Source organism: Jaculus jaculus, chromosome 8 (assembly GCF_020740685.1).
Source record: "Jaculus jaculus isolate mJacJac1 chromosome 8, mJacJac1.mat.Y.cur, whole genome shotgun sequence".
NCBI lineage: Eukaryota > Metazoa > Chordata > Mammalia > Rodentia > Dipodidae > Jaculus > Jaculus jaculus.
The window spans coordinates 10,056,721-10,083,124 of record NC_059109.1 but is presented as its reverse complement, the minus strand read 5'-3'; the positions used below and the strand labels follow the sequence as shown (position 1 = coordinate 10,083,124).

At 52.4% G+C, this 26,404-nt stretch overlaps 1 protein-coding gene across 3 annotated transcripts; it reads right to left on the bottom strand.

The window, feature by feature from the left end:
* Nucleotides 1-738: 738 nt before the first annotated feature.
* Mdfi (MyoD family inhibitor) lies at nt 739-26,284 on the bottom strand. 3 transcript variants are annotated; one of them, XM_045157215.1, is made up of 6 exons: nt 26,105-26,284; nt 25,925-25,995; nt 24,353-24,439; nt 12,269-12,451; nt 7,047-7,271; nt 739-1,570 (listed from the first exon to the last, which is right to left on the bottom strand). In XM_045157215.1, the coding sequence occupies exons 3-6, from the start codon at nt 24,426-24,428 to the stop codon at nt 1,314-1,316; spliced, it is 741 nt and encodes a 246-aa protein (XP_045013150.1). In that variant the 5' UTR covers nt 24,429-24,439; nt 25,925-25,995; nt 26,105-26,284; the 3' UTR covers nt 739-1,313. The 3 variants fall into 3 exon arrangements, with proteins under 3 accessions (XP_045013150.1, XP_045013149.1, XP_045013151.1); XM_045157214.1 differs by lacking the exon at nt 25,925-25,995; XM_045157216.1 differs by lacking the exons at nt 25,925-25,995; nt 26,105-26,284 and adding an exon at nt 24,594-24,743.
* Nucleotides 26,285-26,404: the final 120 nt, after the last annotated feature.

Below are 26,404 nucleotides of genomic sequence, written 5' to 3'. Positions count from 1 at the left end.
CCTGTCTCAAAGACAGTGGAGAACAGACACCTTGAAGCTGCCCTCTCACCCTCACGTGCACACGGGGCACAACGTGTGCCTAGACACATGCGCACAAATAAAAATAAAAATAAAGCAAGCAAACAGGTGGATGGGGGCCGGGTGATGACTCGGCAAGTAAATACAGCCCTTGCTGCACGAGAACAAGAACCTGAGTCCAGATCCCGAGAACCCACGGGCAGCGCCACACCGTAGGGCTGGTGTCTGCTTTTCTGGCGTGCCCAGGGCAAGAAGGGGAATGGGTACAGGAGACTCACCAGGAAGTTCTTGGGCCAGCTAGCTTGGCAAACACAGTGATGAACAGCAACACGGAGAGACTCTGCCTCAAACAAAACGGAAGGGGAGCACCAACAGCTGAGTTGCCCTTTGCCCTCCATACATATGCCCACACCCCTGGGCACCCCTCCCCAAAGGTGGATGGTGTGTGAGGTTCACCTCCGGCGTGTGCGTGCACGCACAGAAACACACGTCCATGGGATTTAGTAGTCACAAGTCCTAGAGAAAATAAGAGATGGGGGCTAGAGAGACGGCTTAGCAGTTAAGGCGCTGGTCTGTGAAGCCTAAGGACCCAGGTTCGATCCCCCAGGACCCACGGGGTGGCACATGTATCTGGAGTTCGTTTGCAGTAGCTAGAGGTCTTGGTGTGCTCCAGTCTCTCTCTGTTAAATAAACTAAATGAATCAATAAAATTAGAGCAAATAGAGATGAACAAATATCTATATTTACAGCAACAAATAGAATGGACCTTCCCTCCATCCCCCCACCCCCACCCGACTTCCGGTCTTTTCCATACTGTTCCCTTCCCGCCCCCGCCGCAGGACCGTCCCCTTGGGTCGCGTAAAGGCCCAGGAAAAGTATTGTGGAATGGGAAGGGACCTGCCTGGAGGGGGGGGGGGGTATCTTTTCACATTTTCTGCCCTCTAAGCTGGGGTAGCTGTGGGAGGTGGACCCCAGGAGCAGAGAAGGACACTGGCCCCCAGTTCAGGTCCCCTCCCCTAGCTTTCACAGTGTTCGGTGGCCCTGGCAGCTAGCTGATCCCGTCCCGCCAGGTTTCAGGTGTGTGTCTGGGGTCACCCAGCGAGGAGGGAAGGCTTGTCTGCCGCAGCCCCCACTCCATAGCCGAGGTGGCCCCTGAGCACCCCGCCTTCTCACATCTGGGCTGGGATTCTGATGGGGGGGGCCTGGATGGGTGGTGTGTGGGTGGTTGGGGGTTTTAGGTGTTTGGGGAAGGTGTCAAGCTTTGTGTGAGAGCCCTGGGGGGCCACCCTGTGGCATCAGGAGGAGAAGCAGAGCCCGCAGCACTCCATGCAGATCTCCAGGCAGTCCGCCGATTCGCAGCAGGCGTCCACGATGCCGCAGTCCAGGTCACAAGGCAGGTCACAGTCGGCGCACTCGCCCGAGCCGCAGCAGCAGCAGCAGAGGCAGGAATCTTCCGAGCTGCAGGAGCCGCAGGTGGCGCAGTCCAGGATGATGTTACACAGCGCCAGGAACTCGCAGAACAGGCAGGACAGGATGCAGTGGACGCAGCAGTCTGCAGGTGGTAGGCAAGAGTGAGGGGCAGCCAGGAACCGGGGAGCAGCTCTCCAGCGCGGGCTGTTCCCCTCAGCTACCAAGGTCCCCACCAAGGCTAGCGCCCAGACACAGGAGCACAGTGCCTCGGAGTTACGCAGCATGAAGCGCTAACAGTCAGTATCTCTCTTGACCTCCCTCTGGTTATTTAGCAAGCACACCAGGTGAGGACATGTTCCAGATACTCTTTTTTTAAAAAACATTTTATTTTTATTTATTTATTTATTTATTTGACAGAGAGAGAGAGAGAGAGAGAGAGAACGGGCACACCAGGGCCTCCAGCCACTGTCAACGAACTCCAGATGTGTGCGCCCCCTTGTGCATCTGGCTAACGTGGGTCCTGGAGATTCGAACCTGGGTCCTTTGGCTTTGCAGGCAAATGCCTTAACTGATAAGCCATCTCTCCAGCCCTCTTTTTTTTTTTTTTCTTAAATACCTTTTAAAAAATTTATTTATTTATTTATTTATTTACTTGAGAGTGAATGAAAGAGGCCGATAGAGATAATGGGAGCGCCAGGGACTCCGGCCACTGCCAACGAACCCCAGACATGTGTGCCCCCTTGTGCATTCTGGCTTTATGTGGGTACTGGGGAATTGAACCCGGGTCCTTAGGTTTTGAAGGCAAGCGCCCCAACCACTGTGACATATCTGTAGCCCCCAGGCACTGTTCTAAGTGATGTGCATGGATTAAACTCACCTGAGCCTCTTGTAACACCTATGAGGTTACCTCACTCTACAGAGGCACCAAGCAAGGCACAGCGTTTAGACTCTTGAGGATACTGGATATTCGGGGGAACCAGAGATGTAACTGAATCGGTAGAGTGCCTGCTTACTGTGTATGAGGCCCTGGATTCCATCCCCAGCATCACATAAAACCGGGCATGTTGGGCTGGAGAGATGGCTTAGCAGTTAAGGCATGGATTATCCGCCTCTCTCTTTCTTTCTCTTTGCCCTCCCATCCCCACCTAAACAAATAAAATATATATTTTTTTAACTCGGGCTGCAGAGATGGCTTAGTCGTTAAGGTGCTTGCCTGTGAAGCCTAAGAACTCATGTTTGAATCTCCAGGTCCCACGTATACCAGACGCACAGTGATGTAAGTGCACAATGTTGTACATCCACAAGGGGGCGCCCACATCTGGAGTTCACGGTGGCTGAAGGCCCTGGCACACCCATTCTCTTTCTCTCTGCCTCCTTCCTTCCTTCCTTCCTTCCTTCCTTCCTTCCTTCCTTCCTTCCTTCCTTCCTTCCTTCCTTCCTTCCTTCCTCTCTCTCTCTCTCTCTCTCTCTCTCTCTCTCTCTCTCTCTCTTTCTTTCTTTCTCTCAAAACAAAACAAAACAAAAAAAAATTGAGGCTGGAGAGATGGCTCAGTGGCTAAGGTGCTTGCCTACAAAGCCAAAGGACCAAGGTTTGATTCCCTGGCACCCACATAAGCCAGATGCACAAGGTGGCACATGTGTCTGGAGTTCATTTGTAGAGGTTAGAGGCCCTGGTGTGCCCATTCTCTCTCTATATCTGCCTTTCTCTCTCTCTCAATAAATGAAAATATTTTTTAAAGGTATATTTAAAAAGTGGGGGGGGGGGAGCTGGAGAAATGGCTTAGTGGTCGAACGCTTGCCTCTGAAGCCTAAGCCCTGGTTTGAAGCTCGATTCCCCAGGACCCATGTAAGCCATATGCACAAGGTGGTGCATGCATCTGGAATTCATTTGCACTGGCTGGGGGCCCTGATGTGCCCTCCCTCCCTCTCTCTCTGTCTCTTCCGCTCTCAAATAAATAAAAATAAGCAAAAATTTAAAAAATATTGAGAATGAAAAATAAAAAGCTTGGCATGTTGGTGCATACCTGTAATCCTAGCACTTGGGCAGTAGAGGCAGGAAGATCAGAAACTCAAGGTCATAGCAAGTTTGAGACCAGCCTGGGTTACAAGAGACCCTGTCTACATATATATATATGTATATATATATGTATGTATATATATGTGTGTGTGTGTGTGTGTGTGTATATATATGTATTATATATATGTATTTTATATATATATGTAATATATATATATATATATTATATATATAGTATAACCTATATAATATATCCAGATCTGGAATGCCTCTCCCTCTTGCTGTGCATTCCAGGGTCAGAAAATCTGTTAAAATCAGGGACTGTGCCAGGCGTGGGCTTAATCCCAGCACTCAGGAGGCAGAGGTCGTAGGATCACTGTGAGTTTGAGGCCACCCTGAGACTACATAGTGAATTCCTGGTCAGTCTGGACCAGAGTGAAACCCTATGTCAAAAACCAAAAAAAAAAAAAAAAAAAAGAAAAAGAAAGAAAGAAAGAAAAAAGGAAAAAAATAAATCAGGGACTGTGTCAGGCTCTGCTCCCCTCAGAACCATCAGTGGCTTTTAAAAAATATACTTTTTAAAGGGAAGAGAAAGGAAGGGAGGAGGGCACTTAATAGGTTGATATTGTATATATGTAAGTACAATGATTGAGATGGGGAGGTAATATGATGGAGAATGGAATTTCAAAGGGGAAAGTGTCAGGGGGGAGGGAGGGAATTACCATGGGATTTTTTTTTATAATCATGGAAGATGTTAATAAAAATTTAAAAATTAAAAAAATAAAAAAATATATCCCTTCCTTCTTAAAAAAATACTTTTGAAAATTTTATTTATTTGAGAGAGAGAAATAGGCAGGGAGAGAGAAAGAGAGAGAGAAATAGGCAGGAAGAGAGAGAGGGGGGAGAGAGAGAGAGAGGGAGAGAGAGAATGGGCACGCCAGGGCCTCCAGCCACTGCAAACGAACGTGGGTCCTGGGGAATCGAGGCTTGAACTGGGGTCCTTAGGCTTCACAGGCAAGCGCTTAACCGCTAAGCCATCTCTTCAGCCCTCATGTAAAATTTTTAAATAGAGTTTTTAATTTTAAAAAAAACATGGGGCTGGAGAGATGGCTTAGCAGTTAAGGTGCTTGCCTGCAAAGCCAAAAGATCTAGGTTCAATTCCCCAGGACCCATGAAAGCCAGATACGCAAAGGGGTACACACATCGGGAGTTCATTTGTAGTGGCTAGAGGCCCTGGCACACCCATTCTCTCTCTGTGTCTCTCTCTACCTGCCTATTTCTCTCTCTCTCTCTCTCAAAGAAAGAAAGAAAAATAAAATAGTTTTTTTTTTTAAAAAATGAATGAGCTGAGCCTGGTGGCGAACCTTTAATCCTAGCACTTGGGAGGCAAAGTTAGGAGGATCACTGTAAGTTCGAGGCTACCCTAAGATTACATAGTAAATTCCAGGTCAGCCTGGACTAGAGTGAGACCCTGCTTTGGAAAAAGCAAACAAACAAAAAACCCCCAAAACATGAGCTGGAGAGATGGCTTAGCGGTTAAGCGCTTGCCTGTGAAGCCTAAGGACCCCAGTTCGAGGCTCGATTCCCCAGGATCCACGTTAGCCAGATGCACAAAGGGGCACACACATCTGGAGTTCGTTTGCAGTGTCTAGAAGCCCTGGCGCACCCATTCTCTCTCTCTCTCTCTCTTTTTCTCTCTCTCAGTGGCTCTCAAATAAATAAACAAAAATAAACAACAAAATTAAAAAAAAACAAAAAAAACAAAAAACAGGGCTGGAGAGATGTCTTAATGGTAAAGACACTTGTCTGCAAAGCCTAAGGACCCAGGTTCAATTTCCCAGGACCCACGTCAGCCAGATGCACAAGGGGGCGCACACACCTGGAGTTCATTGGCAGTGGCTGGAGGCCATGGCGTGCCCATTCTCTCTCTCCCTCTTCCCTCTCTCTTTTTTCAAATAAATAAATAAAATACTGAAAACGACATGGACAGGGCCAAGAAGGTAGGTCAGGTAGTGCCTGAGCCACAGGCAGCTGTCCCCATGGAGAAGAAGTGCCTGGAGAGGCAGGAAGTTGGCTGCCCAGGGTGGCAGAGGCTCAGCGTTCTAAGGACAGCAGCTGGGGTGCGGCGGTGACCATCTGAGTCCCCAACCCTTCTCGCTAGAGCTTGTAGTGCCCTCCCTCGCCCCTGCCCCTCCCCGCAGTTGGCATCATTTTATTCGGCTAAACGTTGCTCTCACTAAACAGATGGCCCAATCCTCAAGGACAATTCTTTTCTTTCTTGGTGTTGGAGAGGGAAACTGGGGTTTAAGCCTCACCCTCAGTCCCTTGAGGAAATTTCCTGATCCCAGCAATGTAAGGGGAGTCCCAATCCTGAAAGCGAGCCTAGGCGAGCAGGGATGGGGTGAAGCTGCCATGAGAAGATGGCCACACCTCCCTTCACTGACCAGACACGCTCCGTAAGCTACCCCGACGTCAGAGCCTGCGAAACTAGAGGTGCCTGTTGATCATACTTCTCCCCCCACCCCTGCTCTTTTTCTTGCTGGATTTTCGAGGTAGGGTCTCGCTCTAACCCAGGCTGACCTGGAATTCACTATGGAGTCTCAGGGTGGCCTCGAACTCACGGTGATCCTCCTACCTCTGCCTCCCGAGTGCTCGGATTAAAGGTGTGCGCCACCACGCCGGGCTCCCCGTCCCCTCTTTGAGACAAGGTCTCACTCACTCTGCAGCTCAGGCTGCCTTAGAATCCATGACAACCCGCCTGGGTCAACTTCGGGAGGGCTGTAATTACAGGTGTGAGCCACTATAATGTGTATTTTCCTTTGCAAACAAGTACCTTTAACCACTGAGCCATCTAGTTCTGCAATTTTTTTTCTTTTGTTTATTTATTTTTATTTTATTTTATTTGGTTTTTCAAGGTAGGGTCTCACTCTGGCTCAGTCTTCTTTATTTTTTATAATATATTTTCTATTTATTTATTTGAGGGAGAAACAGACAAAGGGAGAGACAGAGAGAGAGAGAGAGAGAGAGAGGGAGAGAACGAGCATGCCAGGGCCTCCAGCCACTGCAAATGAACTCCAGATGCATGTGCCACCTTGTGTATCTGGTTCACACAGACCCTGGGGAACCGAACTGGGTCCTTGGGCTTTGCAGGCAAGTGCCTTAACCAGTAAGCCATCTCTCCAGTCCTCTCTCTCTCTTTCTCTCTATTGGATTTTTTGAGGTAGAGTCTCGCTCTAGTCCAGGCTGACCTGGAATTCACTATGCAGTCACTAGGTCGGCCTTGAACTCACGGTGATCCTCCAACCTCTGCCTCTCAAGTGCTGGGGGGGATTAAAGGCGTGCGCCGCCATGCCCAGCTGCATATATATACCACTTTGTGCATCTGGGTATTAGGGAACTGAGCCCAGGACGTTAGGCTTTGCAGGCAAGCGCCTTAACCTTTGAGCCATCTCTTTAGCCCACACGCAGCTTTTGAGCGCTGCGTTTCTACTTAGTAACCTGCTCCTGCTGCTGCTGGGAGGGGATGCAGCTTTGAGAGTGGGACCTTGGAAGGTGCCCGGGGGTGGGGGTGGGGGTGGGGGTGGGCAGGCTGGGGTCTTACCTTCCTGTGCCTGGAGGGGGACCTGGGAGGCGGCTGAGCGCGTGCTGCCTTTCGTCTTCCTCCTCCCCTGGTTGGCCAGAGATGGGTGCGCCTGCAACTTCCGGTGGGTTTGGGGGCCCCCCAGAGCACCGTTCCCTGCCCTCTTGGCACCGTCCAGCTCTGAGGAGTGGCCAGAGCCATTTGGCAGTAGTGGGGTGCAGCCCAAGGGGTTCCCCTGAGGCTGGCCTGGAGAGAAGAAAAAGATGATGGGGAAAGGGTGGGGGCTCAGTCACCCACGCCCTTCCTCCTGCACCCTAGCTCCGCTCCAGCCACGCCCTGGTCTAGTGTCTCTTCCCTCTGCCCCAGCCCCCACCGCCCTGCCCAGGTGAAAGTCTCGCTCCAGCCCCGGCCCACGTGGAACTCGCTCTGTCGTCCCAGGCTGGCCTGGAACTCGCATCAATCCTCCAAGCTCAGCCTCCTGAGTGGTGGGATTGGGATCAAAGGTGTGCGCCACCACACCTGGCTCCAGCTTTGTTTCTAGATTTTTAGAAACTTAGACTTGGCTTCTGCAAATGGGGAAACTGAGGCCCAGGGAGCGGAACTGGCTAGCTCAGGGCGGCATCATGAAATAGCAGTAACAGAATTGGGGCTCAGCCCTTGACTACCAGGGTAGTGCTCATTCTAGGGGAAAAAAAACAAACAAAACCTAGAGGTACGAGGTGAGGGGACCTGGATTCCCCTCTCCTAGCCCACATGGAATCCATTCCCTTTTCTTGGGATCCTGGGTTTTGGGTTGTTTTTTTTTTTGTTTTTTTTTTTTTGGTTTTACAAGGTAGGGTCTCTGGCCCAGGCTGACCTGGAATTCACTCTGTTTTCTCAGGGTGGCCTCGAACTCACAGCGATCCTCCTACCTCTGCCAACTGAGCGCTGGGATTAAGGGCGTGCGCCACCACGCCCGGGCAGTCCTGGGATTTTTTCTTTCTTTTTATTTTTGCTAGAGTGGTATGTGGGATGGGGGCAGACACGATTTGGCTGCAGTTGGTTAGAACAACAGTGAAGCAGGTAACCCTCACCTTGGACTCTGCCAAGCCCCCAGCTGGTTTTGCCCCTGGTGCCGGCTGAGTGATTTATTGGAAACAACTATTTGGAGACGCATGCCTGGCCCTGGGCTCAGGGGCTCCTCACTGCAGCCCCACCCCCCAGCTCCTGCTTGTTGTCCCCAAGTTCTCAGCTTCCCTGTTGCTGTGGGCAGTACACTGAGCGGCCTTTGGGTCTGGGGTGGAGGAAGAAGGTAAGGAACTGGTGGGATTAGACCTCCAAGACCGGGTCCTTGCCCAGGCCGTGACGAAACGTCAGCTGTGTCAGTTCAGTGGGGTACAACCAAGCTGACCCCCAACTCCCCACATCCTTCCCAGACCTCACTCAGGGGGTGCTCAACGGAGTGCCTTGGCTCTGCTAGCAGGGGGAAGAGTGGGCATGAGTGATGGTGGGGGTGCTGAGAAAAGGCCATGAGAACTCTGGGAGCCCCAGCTGCTCAGGGTCCTCTGTAAGCGAGGGGGACTGATGTCCCTTAGCTGAAGGACAGACACCGGTCTCCTCCAGGTTGGCCCATGTGCTTAAAAAAATTTTTTTTTCTTTGAGGTAGGGTCTCACTCTAGCCCAGGTTGACCTGGAATTCACTCTGCAGCCGTCTTAGGCTAGCCTTGAACTCACAGTGATCCTCCTACCTCTGCCTCCTGAGTGCTGGGATTAAAGGTGTACACCACCACGCCTGGCTTTAAATGTAATTTTATTTACCTGCACGTGTATGTGTGTGCATAGATGGGCACTCCAAGCTCTCTTGCCACTGTGACAAATACCAGCTGCATGCACTATTTTGTGCCCAGGTTTTTTTTGTTTGTATGTTTGTTTGTTGCTTTTTAAAAATATTTTTTGTTCATTTTTATTTATTTATTTGAGAGTGATGGAGAGAGAGAAAGAGGCATATATAGAGAGAATGGGCACGCCAGGGCTTCCAGCCACTGCAAACAAACTCCAGATGTGTGTGCCTCCTTGTGCATCTGGCTAATGTGGGTCCTGGAATGTCGAGCCTCGAACCGGGGTCCTTAGGCTTCACAGGCAAGCGCCTAACCACTAAGCCATCTCTCTAGCCCTTGTTTGTTTTTTTGAGGTAGGTTCTCACTCTAGCAGCTCAGGCTGACCTGGAATTCATTATGTAGTCTCAGGGTGGCCTTGAATTCATGGTGATCCTCCTACCTCTGCTTCCTGAGTGCTGAGATTAAAGGTGTGCGCCACCACACCTGGCCCCAGTTTTCGTTTTTTATGTACATGCTGAGGAATTGAATCCACGCTGTCAGACTTTGTAAGCAGTGTCTTTAACCACTGAACCACTTCCCTAGTCATGTTAAAAAAAAAAAAATTTATATATATATATATATATATATATATATATATACACACACACACACATACATATACATTTGCAAACCAAGAAAGAAGAAAGAAAAAACGGTAGAAAGAGAGAAAAAAATAGGTGTACCAAAGCCTCTAGCCACCGCAAACGAACTCCAGTGCCACTTTGTGAATCTGGCTTTATGTGGTACTGGGGAATCAAACCCAGGTCTTTACCCAGGTCTTTAGGCTTTGCAGACAAGTACCTTAACCACTGAGCTTCTCTCCGGCCCCTTTCTTTAATTGATGAGGAACCTGAGCCCCACAGAGTGACAGAAAGTTGTCCAAGTCCACAAAGCTGGTAAGTCTTTACCTAAAAAAGTTTTAGGGGGACTGGAGAGATGGCTTAGTAGTTAAGGCGCTTGCCTGCAAAGTCAAAGGACTTTGGTTCAATTCCCCAGTACTCACTTAAGTCAGATGCACAAGGTGGCGCATGCATCTGGAGTTCTTGCAGTGGCTGGAAGCCCTGGTGCACCCATTCTCTTTCTCTCTCTCTCTCAGTCTGCCTTTCTCTCTCTCAAATAAATAAATAAATTTGTTTGAGGTAGGGTCTCACTCTAGCCCAGGCTGACCTGGAATTCACTATATAGTCTCAGGGTGGCTTCGAACTGATGGCAATCCTACTACCTCTTCCTCCTAAATGCTGGGATTAAAGGCGTCTGCCACCACACCCAGGTATATTTTTAAAATATTTTTATTTATTTGTTTGCAAGCAGAAAGAGAGAGAGAGAGACAGAGACAGAGAGAGGAGACAGAGAAAATGGATGCACCAAGGCCTCCAGCCTCTGCAAACAAACTAGATGCATGCGCCACTGTGCATCCGGCTTTCCATAGGTACCGGGGAATGAACCCTAGACGCTGGGCATTGTAGGTAAGCGCTTTAACCACTGAGCCATCTCTCTAGCCCAGAGATGGTAATTCTGATAGGTAAGACCAAATTGGAGATTTGGAGCTGGCCTCAGAGGACAGAGAGACGCGGAGGGGCGTGGAGATCGGGAACTGAGACACTGGGGAATAAGCCATCACTATCACATGATCACGAATGATGACTAGAAGCTGACACGTTTGGAGTGGCTGCTAGGTGTCAGGCAGTTTTCTATCACAATGAAAAGTACTAATTTTAAACCGGGTGTGGCAGTGCTTGGGAGGCACAGGTAGGAGGGTCGCCATGAGTTCAAGGACACCCCAAGAGTACATAGTGAATTCCAGGTCAGCCTGGGTTAGAATGAGACCCTACCTCGAAAAACCAAAAGTAAGTAAACAAATGTAGTGATCTTGAAACATCATGAGTGATCTACTATTGGCCCCATTTCTCAGATGAGGAAAACTGAGCTCCAGTAAGGGTACAACTTGCCAAACGTCCTCACAGCTAGGAAACAGAGGAAACCCGGAGACTGGGAGGGGGAGCTAAGGACAGACCAGGTGAAGAACAGGGGTGTCCCCTCTACAGAGGCTCCATGCTGGGGGCTTAGGGCAAGGTGGAGCCAGAGCCTACACCACGTAAAAACAGGGGCAAGGGCATGGGAGTGGCGAAGCCTGAATCATTCTCACCCCACAACGGTGACAGAGCTGAGCCTTTGGCCAGCTTCAGTCCCCCTTGCCCTGCTGTCTAAACACGGGCACAGTGGCCAGAGGGCGGGAGCCTGTGGTGAGCCCAGGGCCCTGGGAGGCGCTGCAGACACAGAGCTCTCCTGTGGCTTTGGCTGTGGGGTGGGGGTGGGGCTGAGTCACAGAGCAAACAAGACCATAGACACAGGAGTGTCTGTCCCAATCTCACCTGGGGTCTCCGCCCCATCGCCTTGGCCACGGCCTCCTCTCAGTTCAGTGGTGGTGGTGGTGGTGTGTGCGTGCGCGCGTGGTGTGTTTGTCTGTCTGCAAGAGGCTGAGGGCACCACATTTGCAAGTCTCAGAAAGCCAACTTCCAGGGCATCCAGCTTGGCCCCAGATGCCCTGGCTGGAATCAGCTCCCTGCTCCCCGTGCCAGCGGGGCAGGCAAGCAAAACGAAGTTCTGCTGGGCTAGCGTGCCTGAGCCCCTGGCTTATTTGTGCCCAAGGCAGATCCGTATCTGGACCTCAGGTTTCCTCATCTGCAAAATGGGTCTGGCGATAGCTGTACCCCTTGTCTTCCTACAGACTGACTAGGAAAGCACACAGTCATTTTCTCGGACAGAGAAAGCTAGATTCGGGACAGGGTCCCGGTTTGCTGGAGAATGATCTCGACAGTCCCCTGGGCCCCTGCTCTGGAGATGACGGATTCTCCCCACGACTCCTTGGAGACCGCCAGCCAGGTCCAGCAAGGAAGCTGAAGTGTGCTCCTTTCTCCCCAAAGCAACTGGGGCTTTCTTCTTTCCTTTCAGTTCTGGGTCTCCTGAAGGGTAAGGCTGCACCAGTCCCCCCAGCCTGTCTCCTCTCTCATGCCATGCTGCCTCAGCCTGCCCACTGGCAGGAGACTTTCTAGAACAACGTGATAACATCCCCACCTCCTGCTGCCCGTGGTGTCATCCTCAAGGACAAAGAGACAGCACCCAGAGGTGACAGTGCAATTTTTTTTTTTTCCCCAGGTAGAGTCTCACTCTAGCCCAAGCTGACCTGAAATTCACTGTGTAGTCTCAGGGTGGCCTCGAACTCATGGCGATCCTCCTACCGCTGCTTCCCGAGTGCTGGGATTAAAGGTGTGTGCCACCACGCCCAGCTTCCTACCATTACATTTCTGGCAACCCCATCTGGGTTGGATTCTCTAGGGCGACCACTGCACCCTGCACCCCCCAACCCTCGCCTCCCCTAGGACTCACGTGTCACAGCTTCTGTGGGAACATCGAGGTCAGTGCTGTTGGAGGCCTGGAAAGCCCGAGGACCACCGTCTTGGGGCATGAAGGATACCACCTCTTCCGGGGAGCCGTCTTCCGATGTTGCTCCCGCAGGGTCGGCCGATCTCACCACTACCTCCAGCCCGGGGAGGGAGGGAGGGGTCTGGGCTAGGGGAAAAAGCAGATGACCGAGGGACATTTTCCTAGGGTCTTCCCATATGTCCAGTCCTGGGCTTTTCCCAGTAAGCCCTCAATTTTCTGTCCCTGTCCTGGTCCGTCACTGAGCCGCTCACTCTATCCTACGATGGTGCTAGCTTCCAAAGTAGAACGCTCCCCGGCCACGACCTGTGTGTGAGCAAGGGTGTGTGCACGCGGTACAGGCGTGCACTAGTGTGTGAGAACATACATGTGTCAGGAGGAAGAGGAGGATAGGCCCGAGACCCACAGTATTAAAGGAAGCCAGGGGGTGCTGTAGAGATGGCTCAGAGGTTAAGGCGTTTGCCGGCAAAGCCAAAGGACCCCGGTTCAATTCTCCAGGACCCACGTAAGCCAGATGCGCAAGGTGGCGCATGCATCTGGCATTCGTTTAGAGTGGCTGAAGGCCCTGGCAGAGGTAGGAGGATCATCGCGAGTTCGAGGCCACCCTGAGACTACATAGTGAATTCCAGGTCAGCCTGGGCTAGAGTGAGACCCTACCTTGAAAAATCAAAATTTCATTAGTTAATTAATTAAAAATAAATAAATTAATTAATTTAAAATAAATAAAAATAAAAGGAAGTCAGAAGCAGACAAGAATGGAATGGGAGAGAAGAGGTAGTCTGGCAGCCATGGAGTGATGGGGGACAGGGGACGGCAGAAGCCAAAAGAGACAAGCCATCAGAATGTAGGAAATTGGTCCGAGAAGACAGAGTTCCAGGATCCGGTGACAGTCAGGACAGCTGGGGACCAGAGTACTAAAAAGCCACCGTGAAAGAGCAGCGGCCCGCAGAGGTGGGCGGGCAGGGGCTGGGAGGCAGGGAGAGGGAGGGAGGGTGTGAGCCGCCGGGGAGAAACTGGGTCAGTGGGGGGCCGATGACGGCACGCGAGCAACCTGGGGTGAGGAGCAAGGAGGGCCCCCCCCCCCCAGGCAGGAAGGGAGGCCAGGAGCCGGGCCAGGAGCCCTGGGGAAGAGGTGAGCCGCAGTCCCATGTAATTAGAGCAGCTCTGGGCAGGGTGGGCGGAATGAAGAAACAGAGCCACCTTGAAACCACAGCTCCCAGCGGGCAGGACCAGGGCCCCTGAGTTCTGGGGAGAGGGGCGAAGGTGAGAGGTGGGGGGGGGCCGACAGAGAGCCTATAACCCATCAGTCAGCACCCCTGGGTGTGGGAAGGCCTGAGGGTGAGGCCAGGGGCCACAGGGGGGCCCAGGTGATGGTAATTCTGGGGTGTAGTTGACCCCAGAATGGCCTCTGCCATGGGATGACGTAAGTTTTCTCACAGTGTGGCCTCTCCCTCTGCTTCTCTGCCATACCTCCCGTGCTGTGAGGACGAGGAGACAGAAACAAGGACTTAGAGGGACACTTCTGTCCCTAGCAAAGAGCTTGGGAGATGAGGAGGCCATACAAACTGGGCAGAGAAAGAAAAGGAAGTTAACGGTGAAGCCCAAAGAATAAGGAACGAGGGCCGGGCATGGTGGCGCACGCCTTTAATGCCTGCACTCGAGAGGCAGAGGTAGGAGGATGGCCGTGAGTTCGAGGCCACCCTGAGACTCCACAGTGAATTCCAGATCAGCCTGGGCTAGAGCGAGACCCTACCTTGGAAAACCAAAAAAGAAAAGAAAAAGAAAGAAAAACGAAAAAGAAATGAGGGCTGGAGAGATTGTTCAGTGGTTAAGGTATTTGCCTTGCGAAGTCTAGCCATCTAGGTTCCATTCCCCAGTCCCCAAATAAAGCCAGATGCACAAGGGGGCGCATGCGTCTGGAGTTCGTTTGCAGCAGCTGGAGGCCCTGGCACACTCATTCTCTCTCCCTCTTTCTCTCTCATAAGTTAAAAATAATAATAATAAGTAAAACAAGAATAAGAAAGAAATAAATACCTCCCGTGCATACTCCCCAAAGAGATGGAGGAAGAGGCAGGCACCGAGACGGAGAGAGACTCAGAGCCTTGGGTGTGGAAATGGGCTCTGTCACAGAGAACAGAGAAGAGGGGCTCACACAGTTGTGCCTCCCCAACCTGTCTTTGGCGAGAGAGAGGGGCACCAAGGGCCCGTGAAGGCCAGGTGTGGCGGCGCACGCCTTTAATCCCAGCACTAGTGAGGCAGAGGTAGGAGGCTCGCAGTAAGTTTGAGCAACGCAGTGAATTCCAGGTCAGCCTGGGCTAGAGCCAGACCCTACCTTGAAGAAAACCAAACCAAAAAAGAGCCAGCGAGGGAGATAATTAGAGCCATGCTGGAAGGTTTGGACGCCCGGCTCTGGGGGATGATTGCTGCTCCAATGGTCCAGCCACCTCTCTGGCCACTGAGACAGAGGTCCCGGGGGGGGGGGGGATTCTTTTCCTAAAGACCTTCATCTCACCCACAAAGAGCTCCCAGAGGCCTATGGGTAATAGAGGACAGCAGACCTAAGTGTATGGGCTCCTGCCTGCCCAGGGCAAACCTCGGGCCCCTCCTACCGACAGGACACGGAGGAGAAGCAGGGGTCCTAGAGGCTGACAGACTTATGTGTTGGGGATCCTTCCCAGTGCCCAGAACTGCTCCAGGGAAGCGAGGGAATTTCCTCTCCTTGTGTTTGAGCTTGCTGAGGGCCCCTTGTCACTTGTCACTTAAGACTAGTGATGGCCAGTCACTGGGCTGGACAGAGAGGAACAAGGCAGGGAATGGCAGCCCATGCTGTCTGCTAGGTGGAGCCCCTGACAGCCCTGAGCCTGGTTCACAACAGCTCAGACCACCGGAGGGCTAAGAGGAGAGCTCAGTGCCCTACGGTCTAATTCCAGTGAGGAAGAGCCCACCAGCTCCAGACCCTGGCCGCTTGTCCCTTTACAGGCATCATGTCATTACCCCAGGTCCATGACTTCTGTGTAGTGTCATGAGAGAGACATAAGCAAGGAGCCGAAGGACCCAGGTTACTAGAATTTATTAAAGGGGGAGGGATATTAGGATCTTACTCTGTAGCCCAGGCTGACTTCAGATTCACGGGTCACACGCCTGCCCCAGTGTCCTGAGTGCTGGGATTGCAGGCATGAGATACCATGTCCAGTTTGTTACAGAATTTGAATTACCTTCTGTGTAAAGAGGGATCCTGGGCTGGAGAGATGGCTCAGCAGCGAAGGCACTTGCCTGCGAAGCCTAAGGCCCCAGGTTTGATTCCCCAGGACACATATAAGCCAGATGCACAAGGTAGTGCATGCGTCTAGAGTTCCTTTGCAGTGGCTGGAGGCCCTGGTGCACCCATTCTCATTCTCTCCCTCTTTTTCTCTCTCAAATAAATAAAAACAAAATGTTTAAAAACAAGAGGAGAGAAACTGATTGAGATGGGGAGGGGATATGATGGAGAACGAATTTCAAAGGGGAAAGTGGGGGGAGGGAGGGTATTACCATGGGAAATTTTTTATAATCACGGAAAATGTTAATAAAAACTGAGGAAATATAAAAAAGCAAACAAGGGCCGGAGAGATGGCTTAGCGGTTAAGCGCTTGCCTGTGAAGCCTAAGAACCCTGGTTCGAGGCTGGATTCCCCAGGACCCACGTTAGCCAGATGCACAAGGGGGCACACACATCTGGAGTTCATTTGCAGTGGCTGGAGGCCCTGGCGCGCCCTTCTCTCTCTTTCTCTGCCTCTTACCCTCTCTCTCTCTCTGTCACTCTCAAATAAACAAATAAAAATGAACAAAAAAAAATTAAAAAAAAAAAAAAAGCAAACAAACAAGAGGGATCCTAATGCTCAGCCCTCAGGGTTTCAAGGAAGAAATGGAATGCGCAGTAATGGAATTATTCATGCATACTCATCCTTTGTTCCCTCCCTCCCCTCTTCCCTTCCCCCTGCCTGTGCTGTTTGGCTCAGCCTTTATTAAGTACCTGTAAGACACCTAAATGAATCAAGATCTGACTGCACCAGAATGAGAATGACCAGGCCACTGTCAAAGAGTCTTTCTGTCATCCGCTGGGGGGCCACGAGTTATAGCAGGCTAGCCAGGCATGGTGATTTATGCTTGCAATGCTAGGATTCAGGAGGCTGAAGCAGGAGGATATTCATGAGTCTGAGGCCAACCTGGACTACAGAGTGAGACGTATCTCAAGCAAATATTTTCTTTAAAGGGGGGAGGGTGCGTGGGGGGTGGCGGCACATGCGGAATTAGGAGGATCGCCGTGAGTTCGAGGCCATCCTGAGACTACATAGAGAATTCCAGGTCAGCCTAGCTAGAGCAAAACCCTACCTCAAAAAATCTTTTAAAAAGGGCGAGAGGAGGCTCAGAAGATGGGTAGAGCACTTGCTAGGAGCAAACGTGACAACGTGAGTTTGATTTCCCAGAGCCCTCATCAAAGCCGGCATGGTAACACACGTCTGTAATCACTGGGCACCTACAGCGACAGCAAGGAAGAGATGAAGCCCAGGGAACAGCTGATCTAACAAACGAAACAAAAACGAGGTGATAGTATGGGCTGGAGAGATGGCTTAGTGGTTAAGGTGCTTGCCTGCTAAGCCTAAGGACCCAGGTTCGATTCTCCAGGTCCCACGTAAGCCAGATGTACATGATGGCATATGCGTCCGGAGTTTGTTTGTAGTGGCTGGAGGCCCTGGCGTGTCCATTCTCTCTCTCTCTCTCTCTCTCTCTCTGTCTGTCTCAAATAAATATAATAAATGTTTAAGAAATGATTATAGTAGGCTGCTGGCTCCACACCAGTCATACCAACACTCAGGATGTTAAGGTAGCAACATAGGAGAATTGAGGGCAGCCTGGGCACCACAGCAAGACCCTGCCTCAAAAAACTTGTAGAGAATCTATAGGGATTGAGGAAGATATCTGGGGATGTAGCCCAGTGTTCAGAGCATGTATAAAACCCGGTGCTCTGGGGCTGGAGAGATGGCTTTTTGCTTAAGGAGCTTACCTGCGAAGCTTAAGGACGCAGGTTTGATTCCCCAGTACCCATGTAAGTCAGATAGATGTCCATGGTGGTGCTTGCATCTGGAGTTCTTTTGCAGCGGCTAGAAGCCCTGGTATGCCCATTCTCTTTCTCTATCTGTGTCTCTTATAAAGAAGTAAATAAATAAAGAGTTTGTGGTCATCTGTAGTTACTGTTGAGGCTAGGGCTACATGAACCACAAAAAGAGAGAGAGAGAGTTGAGGAAAATAGAGCAGCGTGTGTGTGTGTGTGTGTATGTGTGTGTGTGTGTGTGTGAGAGAGAGAGAGAGAGAGAGAGAGAGTGTCCCTGTGACCAGAAGGCTTCCCTGAGCATCCCACATTGAGTCTTGACCAATCTTTTAGCCAAGAAGAGGCAATTTGGGCTGGAGAGGTGGCCCGTTGTTGAAGTATGCTTCCCGAGCAAGTGTGAGGGCAGAGGAGTCTGAGACTACCTGAGTTGGAGTCTCCAGAACCCACATAAATAGCTGGGCATGGCCATGCATGCCCCTGGAACCTGAGTTATGTGGAAAGAGGAGGATAGAGAATCCCTGAGGTTCACAAATGGCAAGCCTAGGAGTCAGTATGAGATGCCTTTTTTTTTTTTTTTTTTTGGTTTTTCGAGGTAGGGTCTCACTCTGGCTCGGGCTGACCTGGAATTCACTATGGAGTCTCAGGGTGGCCTCGAACTCTCAGTGATCCTCCTTCTTCTGCCTCCCGAGTGCTGGGATTAAAGGCGTGCGCCACCATGCCCGGCTTGAGCTGCTTTTTTGTTTGTTTGTTTGTTTGTTTGTTTGTTTGTTTTTCAAGGTAGGGTCTCACTCTAACCTAGGTTGACCTGGAATTCACTATGTAGTCTCAGGGTGGCCTTGAACCCATGGTGATCCTCCTACCTCTGCCTCCCGAGTGCTGGGATTAAAGGCGTGCACCATCATTCCCCACTCAGTAAGAGATTCTTTGCAAGGAAAAAACAGGCAGGTGAGGGATGGAGGTGGACACCTGCTGTCCTCTGGCCACTGCAGGTGAAGGCATGGGATGCAACATAAGCAAATACAAGTGTGCATATGTTAACCCCCCCCCCACACACACACCACATATACTACACAGAGTGAAGAAGTATTTGAGGGCTGGAGAGATGGCTTAGTGGTTAAGGTGTTTGCCTACAAAGCCAAAGGACCCAGCTTCGCTTCCCCAGTACCCACATAAAGTCAGATGCACAAAGTGGCGCATGCATCTGAAGTTCGTTTGCAGTGGCTGAAGGCCCTGACATGCCCATTCTCTCTCTCTTTCTCTGCTTACAAATAAATCAATAAAAAATATTTTAAAAAGAAAAAAAAAAAAACAAAAACAGGTTGTGCATGATGGAGCACACCTTTAATCCCAGCACTTGGGAGGCAGAGATAGGAGGATCACTGTCAGTTTGAAGCCACCCTGAGACTACATAGTGAATTCCAGGTCAGCCTGGGCTAGAGAGGGACCTTAAAACCTCATCCCCCAAAACAAACAAACAAACAAACAAACAAACAAACAAACAAAAAACAAAGAATAGAGAAGAGACCATGAGACCATGTCCAGTGGTTTGGACTTAGACGTAGAGGGATAGTCCTACCCAAACCAGGACGGACACGGTGGGGACGCAGAGGGCATTGAATTATGTGCCCAGAGGTGGACCAGCAGGATGGAAAGGTGGAAGCAGTGGGAGCTGGAAGATTTAATCTGCAAGGAAGATGGTGCCCCAGCAGGGTCCGGACGTCAAGCCACGGGGCCGGGAAGCAGTGCTTGCCAGGACAGAGGGAACAGCGAAGCTAGGCTGCGGGTGAGTTAAGAGCCCACATGTGGTGCTGGAGAGATGGCTTAGCGGTTAAGCACTTGCCTGTGAAGCTTAAGGACCCCGGTTCAAGGCTCGGTTCCCCAGGTCCCATGTTAGCCAGGTGCACAAGGGGGCGCACGCGTCTGGAGTTCGTTTGCAGAGGCTGGAAGCCCTGGCGTGCCCATTCTCTCTCTCTCTCCCTCTGTCTGTCTTTCTCTCTGTGTCTGTTGCTCTCAAATTAAAAAAAAAAAAAAGAGCCCACATGTGCATCAAGACGTGAAAGCGCCTAGTTTTCTTCCTGTGACTGGAGAGCCCCCACCATGGGGAGGAGAACCATCTCGGAAGGGAATCTCCCGAAGGGTGTGGGTGCTGAGGGAAGGCACAGCCCGCAAGGGTCACTGTGTGGATGTGCGATTCACGTCCTACATAAAGACCCCACCCATGCACAGGCCGGGCTGAAGTCCCTGGTTGGAATCCTGGTTAAATGCTACCTGTCCATCCAGTTTACACCTCCTCCACCCAGCCAGAAAGGCACCCTTCCCTAATCTGCACAGTGACACCTCACATGTTGGCGTCCTGCATCCCTCGAGCAACCCATGAAGGTGATGATGCCCCGCTGCCTCAGGTTCTGGCCCATGCATGCCCCGAGCACTAGAAAGACAGCCCCAGAAGGGAGAGGAAGGGTCACGTTGAAATCCACATGCTCAAGGGGGAAGACTCCAGCGGCCTCACTGTCCACCAAGTTGAAGGGTGGTCCTGCGCCCTGCAGAAAGGGGAAGACCTTTTTCTAGATGGAATGGGTTTACTCAAAGCCCGTGGCCAGGTGAGAGAGATGGCTCAGCGGTTAAGGTTTGATTCCCTAGAACCCACGTAAGCCAGATGTACAAGGTGGTGCATATGTCTGGAATTCATTTGTAGTGGCTAGAGGCCCTGTCTTGTCCATTTTTTTTCTCTCTTTCTCATATAAATAACTAACAAATAATATAAAATAAAAAAATTTAACCCCATGGTCTCTGAGGCCTGGTCCCTCATGAGCCTTTCGTTGTCTTTGTGTGGACAGAGGGCTCCCCACCCCCTCTATGGGAGCTCTGACCATCTCTAGAGAAGGAAGACCAGGATTTCTTCTGGTAAGAGTGATGCTAAAACCTCCTTGACGGTTTACATTGTCAACTTGACAGGACCCAGAATCACCGGTGAAGGATTACCTTGCTTAGGTTAACTGAGGTGGGAAGACCCACCTTAACTACGGGCAGGGCCCTGGACTGTATTAAAATGTTGGCCAGAGAGATGACTTAGCAATTAACATGCTTGCCTGCAAAGCCAAAGGACCCAGGTTCGATTCCCCAGGACTCACATAAGCCAGATGCACAAGGTGGCGGATGTAATCTGGAGTTCGTTTGCAGTGGCTGGAGGCCCTGGGGTGTCCATTCTCTCTCTATCTGTTGCTGTCTCTCAAATAAATAAACTTTCCCTTTAAAAAGGAGAGAGCTGCAATTTATAATAGCTGGGAAACGGAACTAGCCTAGATGTCCCTCAACTGATGAGTGGATAATGAAGATGTGGCACATTTATACAATGGAGTTCTACTCAGCGGTAAAGAAAAATGAAGTTAAGAAATTTGCAGAAAAGTGGATGGACCTGGAAAGGATTATACTAAGTGAGGTAACCCAGGCCCAGAAAGCCAAGCACCACATGTTCTCTCTCATATGTGGATCCTAGCTACAGATGACTGGGCTTCTGCGGAAGAATGAAAATACTTAGTAGCAGAGGCCAGTAAGTTAAAAAAGAGACATAAAGGGAAGAGAAAGGAAGGGAGGAGGGTACTTAATAGGTTGATATTGTATATATGTAAGTACAATGATTGAGATGGGGAGGTAATATGATGGAGAATGGAATTTCAAAGGGAAAGTGTCGGGGGGAGGGAGGGAATTACCATGGGATATTTTTTTATAGTCATGGATAATGTTAATAAAAATTAAAAAATTTAAAAAAAAAGGAGAGAGCTGGTTGAGAAGCAGCATTTATCACTCTGCTCCGTCTCCTCACTGTGGACTCAATGTGACCAGGTGCTGCAAGCTCCTGGCTATAATGGACTGTGTTACAGTACTGAGAGATTACTTAGTGGTTAAGGTGCTTGCCTGAAAAACCAAAGGGCCTGGGTTCGATTCCCCAGTACCCTTGTAAAGCGAGATGCACAAGCTGGCACATGCATCTAGAGTTCGTTTACAGTGACTAGAAGCCCTGGTGTGTCCATTCTCTGTCTGCTTCTCTCTCTCTCAAAGAAATATAAAATATTCTAAAAAGAAATAAACCTTCCTCCTGTAGCCTGGTTTTTGCCAGGTATTTTGTCTTAGCAACAAGAAAGTGGCTAACATACCCACACTGTCAGTCACTTCAAAGCCTCCACTGACATCTTCAGTCAGTGTACAAAGGTCTTGTGTCCCAGGCAGACTGGCCTATCCATGGCCCTGGGCCATTACTGGGCCTTCTGACCAAGTCATCTGTGCCGTAGTGTTTCTCATGACCATGTTCCAGCGAATCCTCTCTAGCCACCATCTCATGTCTTCCTCCAGAATTACTTCTCTGACATCTCCAACGGCAGTCTCCCCTCCACATGGCCCCGTGGTGGGCAACTCGCCGCTCCTATCTCTCCTGTTAATTAGAACTTGGAAGCGAAGCACTGGGTTCTTAGAAGACCGAACCCTCCCGCTCTGTCCCTTGGGGGTGGTCACTATTTAACCTCTGCTGTGTGTGTGTGTGTGTGTGTGTGTGTGTGTGTGTGTGTGGCTCAGTGCTGAGCTCCGGAGTTCACACTGCCCCAGATCAGGAGGAGAAAGACAGGGGGGCCACCTCAAGGACTATGGGTGGCATCTGGCTTTGAACCCTCAAAAAGCCTGAGAGTGGACGCCTTGAAAGCACGCATAGCAAGTGTGAACCCTCTGGTGAAAGCCTCAGATGAGGACCTGGGCTGGTCAGACTGGGCCAGGCAGGTTGTTTTATTTTAGGTCCCAAGGCTCCATCCAATTCCCCAGGAAATTCAATTTAGAGCCACGGGCAGGAATGTGATGCCCGGGTGCAGAAATCTTGTGGGTTAGGGAGCCAGACTCAAGGGGCTGTCAGGAATGGGTGGGGTAGAGTCCGCTGGGGGAGCCAAGGGTGTGGGGCCCCTGGCCACCTGCCCCAACCACAGCTCCTCTGAGTACCCCTTGTGCCCTCTTTACGTCTTGGGTATCTGAAGGAGGGGATCAATTCACTCCCTGGCTGTTCTGCCAGCAGGGGCCCCTGGGATGGGGTGGGGGTGTGGAAAGGCTGCGGCCTGTCAGAGAACAAACGTGGGGGATTCTGGTCTGGGAGTCAGGCGGCTGTGGGGTTTTGGCTGGGTCTCCTGCGGTTTGGGCGTCCTGGGCAGCAAGCTCTTTCTCCCAAGCACCGGCAGAGCAGCGCCTAGTGTTATGAAAGCCACATTGTCTGGCTCAGTTCAGGTTGGGGAGGGGGCTTGCTGGGGGCCCTGTGTGTGTGTGTGTGTGTGTGTGTGTGTGTGTGTGTGTGTGTGTGGTGGGGGACTCAAGTTACAGCCAACCCTTCCAGCGACTTAACCTAGACCGTGCCTTGAGCACCCTTTGCCCCTCCTCCACTGCTGGGGTTGCGCAGGAAGAGTAGGCCTGAGAAGGGAGGGAATCTTGGAAGGAAGCAGTGGGGAAGAAAGAAGAGAAAATGGATAAGGGGAAGAAGAGAGTATGGAAAAGTTGCGGCTGGAGACAGGCCAAGAGAGACAGAGAGGGTTCCCAGACACAAAGGCTTCGGAGCTTGCTGCTCCTTGGAGGAGTGCACTCCCCAGAACTCCAAGTCCTTTCTTGCTCCAGAGACTCAACCAGGAGGGAGACTTGAAGATGAAGATGAGCCCAGTCTCCTGGGCCTCATCTAAGTGCCACGGGACCGGCCACACATCTCCTCCTGGTCCCCGTTGTGATTTCAGATTCTCCTTCACAGCCATGGGGTGAGGGGCGGGGGGTCATGCCAGGTAAGGAGGCAGCTGAAACCCTCTCTCCAAACAGAGAGACAAGCAGGGGTTGCAGGAGGTGGACAGAATGGAGACAGACAGAGGAAGACTCAAGTCCAAGGGCTCCTGGAGAGTTTCCTGTCACAGGTCCAAGCTCAGACCTTCATTATTCAGTCAAACTGGGTAGAAGGGGAGGCTGGGCGGGGTGGAAGGAGGGTTGAGCCGGACGAGGGGTTCAAGTCAGGAAATCTGGGCCTACACTTCTGCACCCTGCCCCACCGCGCGTCCAACAAATCCCAAAGGTGCTGTTGCTATCATGAGCAGACCCTGCCTTCCTTGTGAAGCCTCAGTGGAAGAGCAAAGGACTGGAAAGTGAGATTGGTAGGTTTCCCCCTCCCCCAGGGAGCAACGCACCCTTTTTTTTTTTTTTTTTCTTTTTTAGCCTAGAGGCTCCTGGGAGAATCGGGGTAGGAAAAGGGGTATTTTATGAGGTTGTGGAGACTTTGTGGCTGGGCGTCTGTGTGTACGCGTGGGCAGGGTAGGGATTTTGTGCATGTGTGCGTGCGCTAGTTGGGTGTGTGTGTGTGAGTGCATGCACGTGCAGGGCGTGTGTGTATGTGTAAGTACAGGTTAAGGGCTTTGTGTGTGCGCGCGTGCGTGTGTGTGTGTGTGTGTGCGCGCGCGCGCACGCGTGTACAGCGAACCAGCCAAGATGGCAAGCAGGAGGGGAGTGGCCAGGTCCTGTCGCCACTAGCGGCAGAAACAAAAGTTTTCGGGAAGCGCTAGGCTAGAGCTGGAGGGGGAGGGAAGGCCACAAGAGACCCACAGACACCCGACCCAGCCTGAGGCCCCATAAATATTTACACACTGGGCAGAAACAGTTGGGACACAAATCCCAGTCGGTCGGATGGATAGCCATCGGGGTGTGTGTGTGTGTGTGTGTGTGTGTGTTGGGACTGGAGGAACTTGGAACGAACTCCCCAGTAGCTGCCGCCAGTTTCCCGGCCCTGCCTCCTCACCCCAGCCCTCTACTCCCCTTGGACCACGTCCCCAAGAATCACTCACCCCCACCTTCACTCAAACTCTCACCACCAGCGAGCGACCCCACCCCCGCCCCCGCTCCGGTCCGCTTTCGCTCCCCATTCGCGGGGAGGGGGGTTCCTACCTGGGTCCGGGTCTGCGCTGGGGGCTCCATGGGGCGCGTCGCTGCAAGAGGGGCTCTGGCCACTCACCTGGGACATCGGCCCGGGACCTGGGGGCGGGGGCGGGGTGACAATCATCAGCGGGGTTGGGTCGTCCTCCCCTGGGACTATAGCGGGTGTGTGTGTGTGTGTGTGTGTGTGTGTGTGTGTGTGTGTGTGTGTGGAAGGTGCTGGAGGGGGGGGCTAGGGAAGGGGGAAACTGACTGTTTGGGGTGCTTCGGCGTAGACTTGTGCCCAGAGCCTTGCGCGCTCCGGTGCCAGCCTGGTCACCACCGCCGCGCGGGAGCCGCCATGCGCGCGCGCTGCGGGCGTCCAGCCGAAGGACCTCTGTGCGCTCGGGGTGCACGGCCGCGCCCCCTCCCCTCTCACTCGCTCGGGGCTCCCATGTCGCCTCCGGCTCGCACCCACCACCGGATCGCCCCTTCCTTCCTTCTTCCCTCCCACCCCCTCCAGCCCCCTCGCTCCTCCCTGGCTCGCTTCTCCCCTCCCCTCTTCCCTGGCCCACCCTGTCCCCGCCCCCCTCCTCGCCGTCCCCAACTTCGTCCCACGTCCCCTCCCCCACGGCCAGGGCCGGACACGTCTGTCCTCGGGGCGTCCGAGGCCGGAGCCCCCACAGGAAGTCAGCACGTCTGGGTTACACAGGGTAGAGGAACCCCCTCCCTCTCCCAAGTCTCCCCCAAACTCTCCGCCTCCCGAGGCACAGCGCTTCCCGGACCGCGCAAGGGTCTGTGTGGGTTTTTGTGTGTGTGTGTGTGTGTGTGTGTGTGTGTGTGTGTGTGTTGTTGTTGTTGGTTTTTGTTTTTTCCCCTTCCATCCTCAATTCTGTAAAAGTTTGCAGGAAATCCAGAGAAAAAGAGGCCGAACCATAACCACCTCGGACAATGGTCTGATTAATTGTAGCCTCCCTCCCCATTCTCCACCCCTACCCCCGCCAAGTCGCGCGGACCCAAAGATGGGAGCGATCCAGTTCCTCCACTCCCTTGGTCTCCCCTTGAGGGTCCTAGGCCGGGTGGGTGCCTGTGGTCAGAATCCCAGACCGCCAGAAATTGTCCCTGCGGGGAAATCCGAACTGGTGACCATAACAGCCCCAAGCATCCCCCGCAGGCCCCGCCAAGCCCTCCAGCTAGATGTGGGAATTTCATGTCCGAAAAGCGACTTTAGAGGCACAGAGAGAGAGAGAGGTTCTCGGAGTTCAGCCCCCACTTTCTTTTTTTTGGGGGGGGGGGCGAGAGGGCTGCAGATTGGAATCCCAAGCCTTCTAAAGACAAGGATGCTTGCAGAAGGGAGAGCGAAGGGCCAGCCGGTCTGTCCATCTGGAATTGTGACTCTGGCCGTGGGGAGAGGCCACCACCAAGCAGTCTCAGGGGGCCTGGGGACCCTGGGACTCTATGTCGAGAATAGAATGGGGGGGGGGCGCATGGAACCAGCCAGGTGGGGCTGGGCGGGCCCACGGGGGGTGATCCTCAGGTGGTGGCAGCGGGGACGACGCGGTCACTCCGGACCAGGGCGGCCTCTAAGTCGCTTCTGGGTCTCACCATCAGAGCCAATTAGGGAGGTGGCGGAGGCGTCGGGACACCTCCTCTCTCGTCCCGCGTTACAGCCTGGGCTGGGAAGGAGGAAGCTGAGGACCAGCCACGGACTTGGGACTTCCCCTTTGCTCGTGCCCTCTCCTCCCCCGCCCCCCCGCCCCCCAAGTCCTTGAAGTCACGGCTTACCGCGCTTTCCGGCCTTCTGGGGGGCGCCGTCGGGGCCAGGACCCGTGTGGCCCCCACGGCGCCCGCTGCGCTCTCGACAGAGGCAGCCACGTCCCCGAGATGAGCCTTGGGGTGGCTGCGGCGGTGAGGGAGGCGGGACGGGCGGGACAGTGGGGGTCCCCGCCCTGGAGGCCTGGCTTGCTGGCGGATGGATCCTGGCTGGGAGCCCTCGAGCCGGGGCCGGGATCCGGGCTGCTGTCTGGGAGCCTTGGAGAGCTGGGCGCACTCCCCCTTTCCTGGCACCGGCTGAGTCACTGGGAC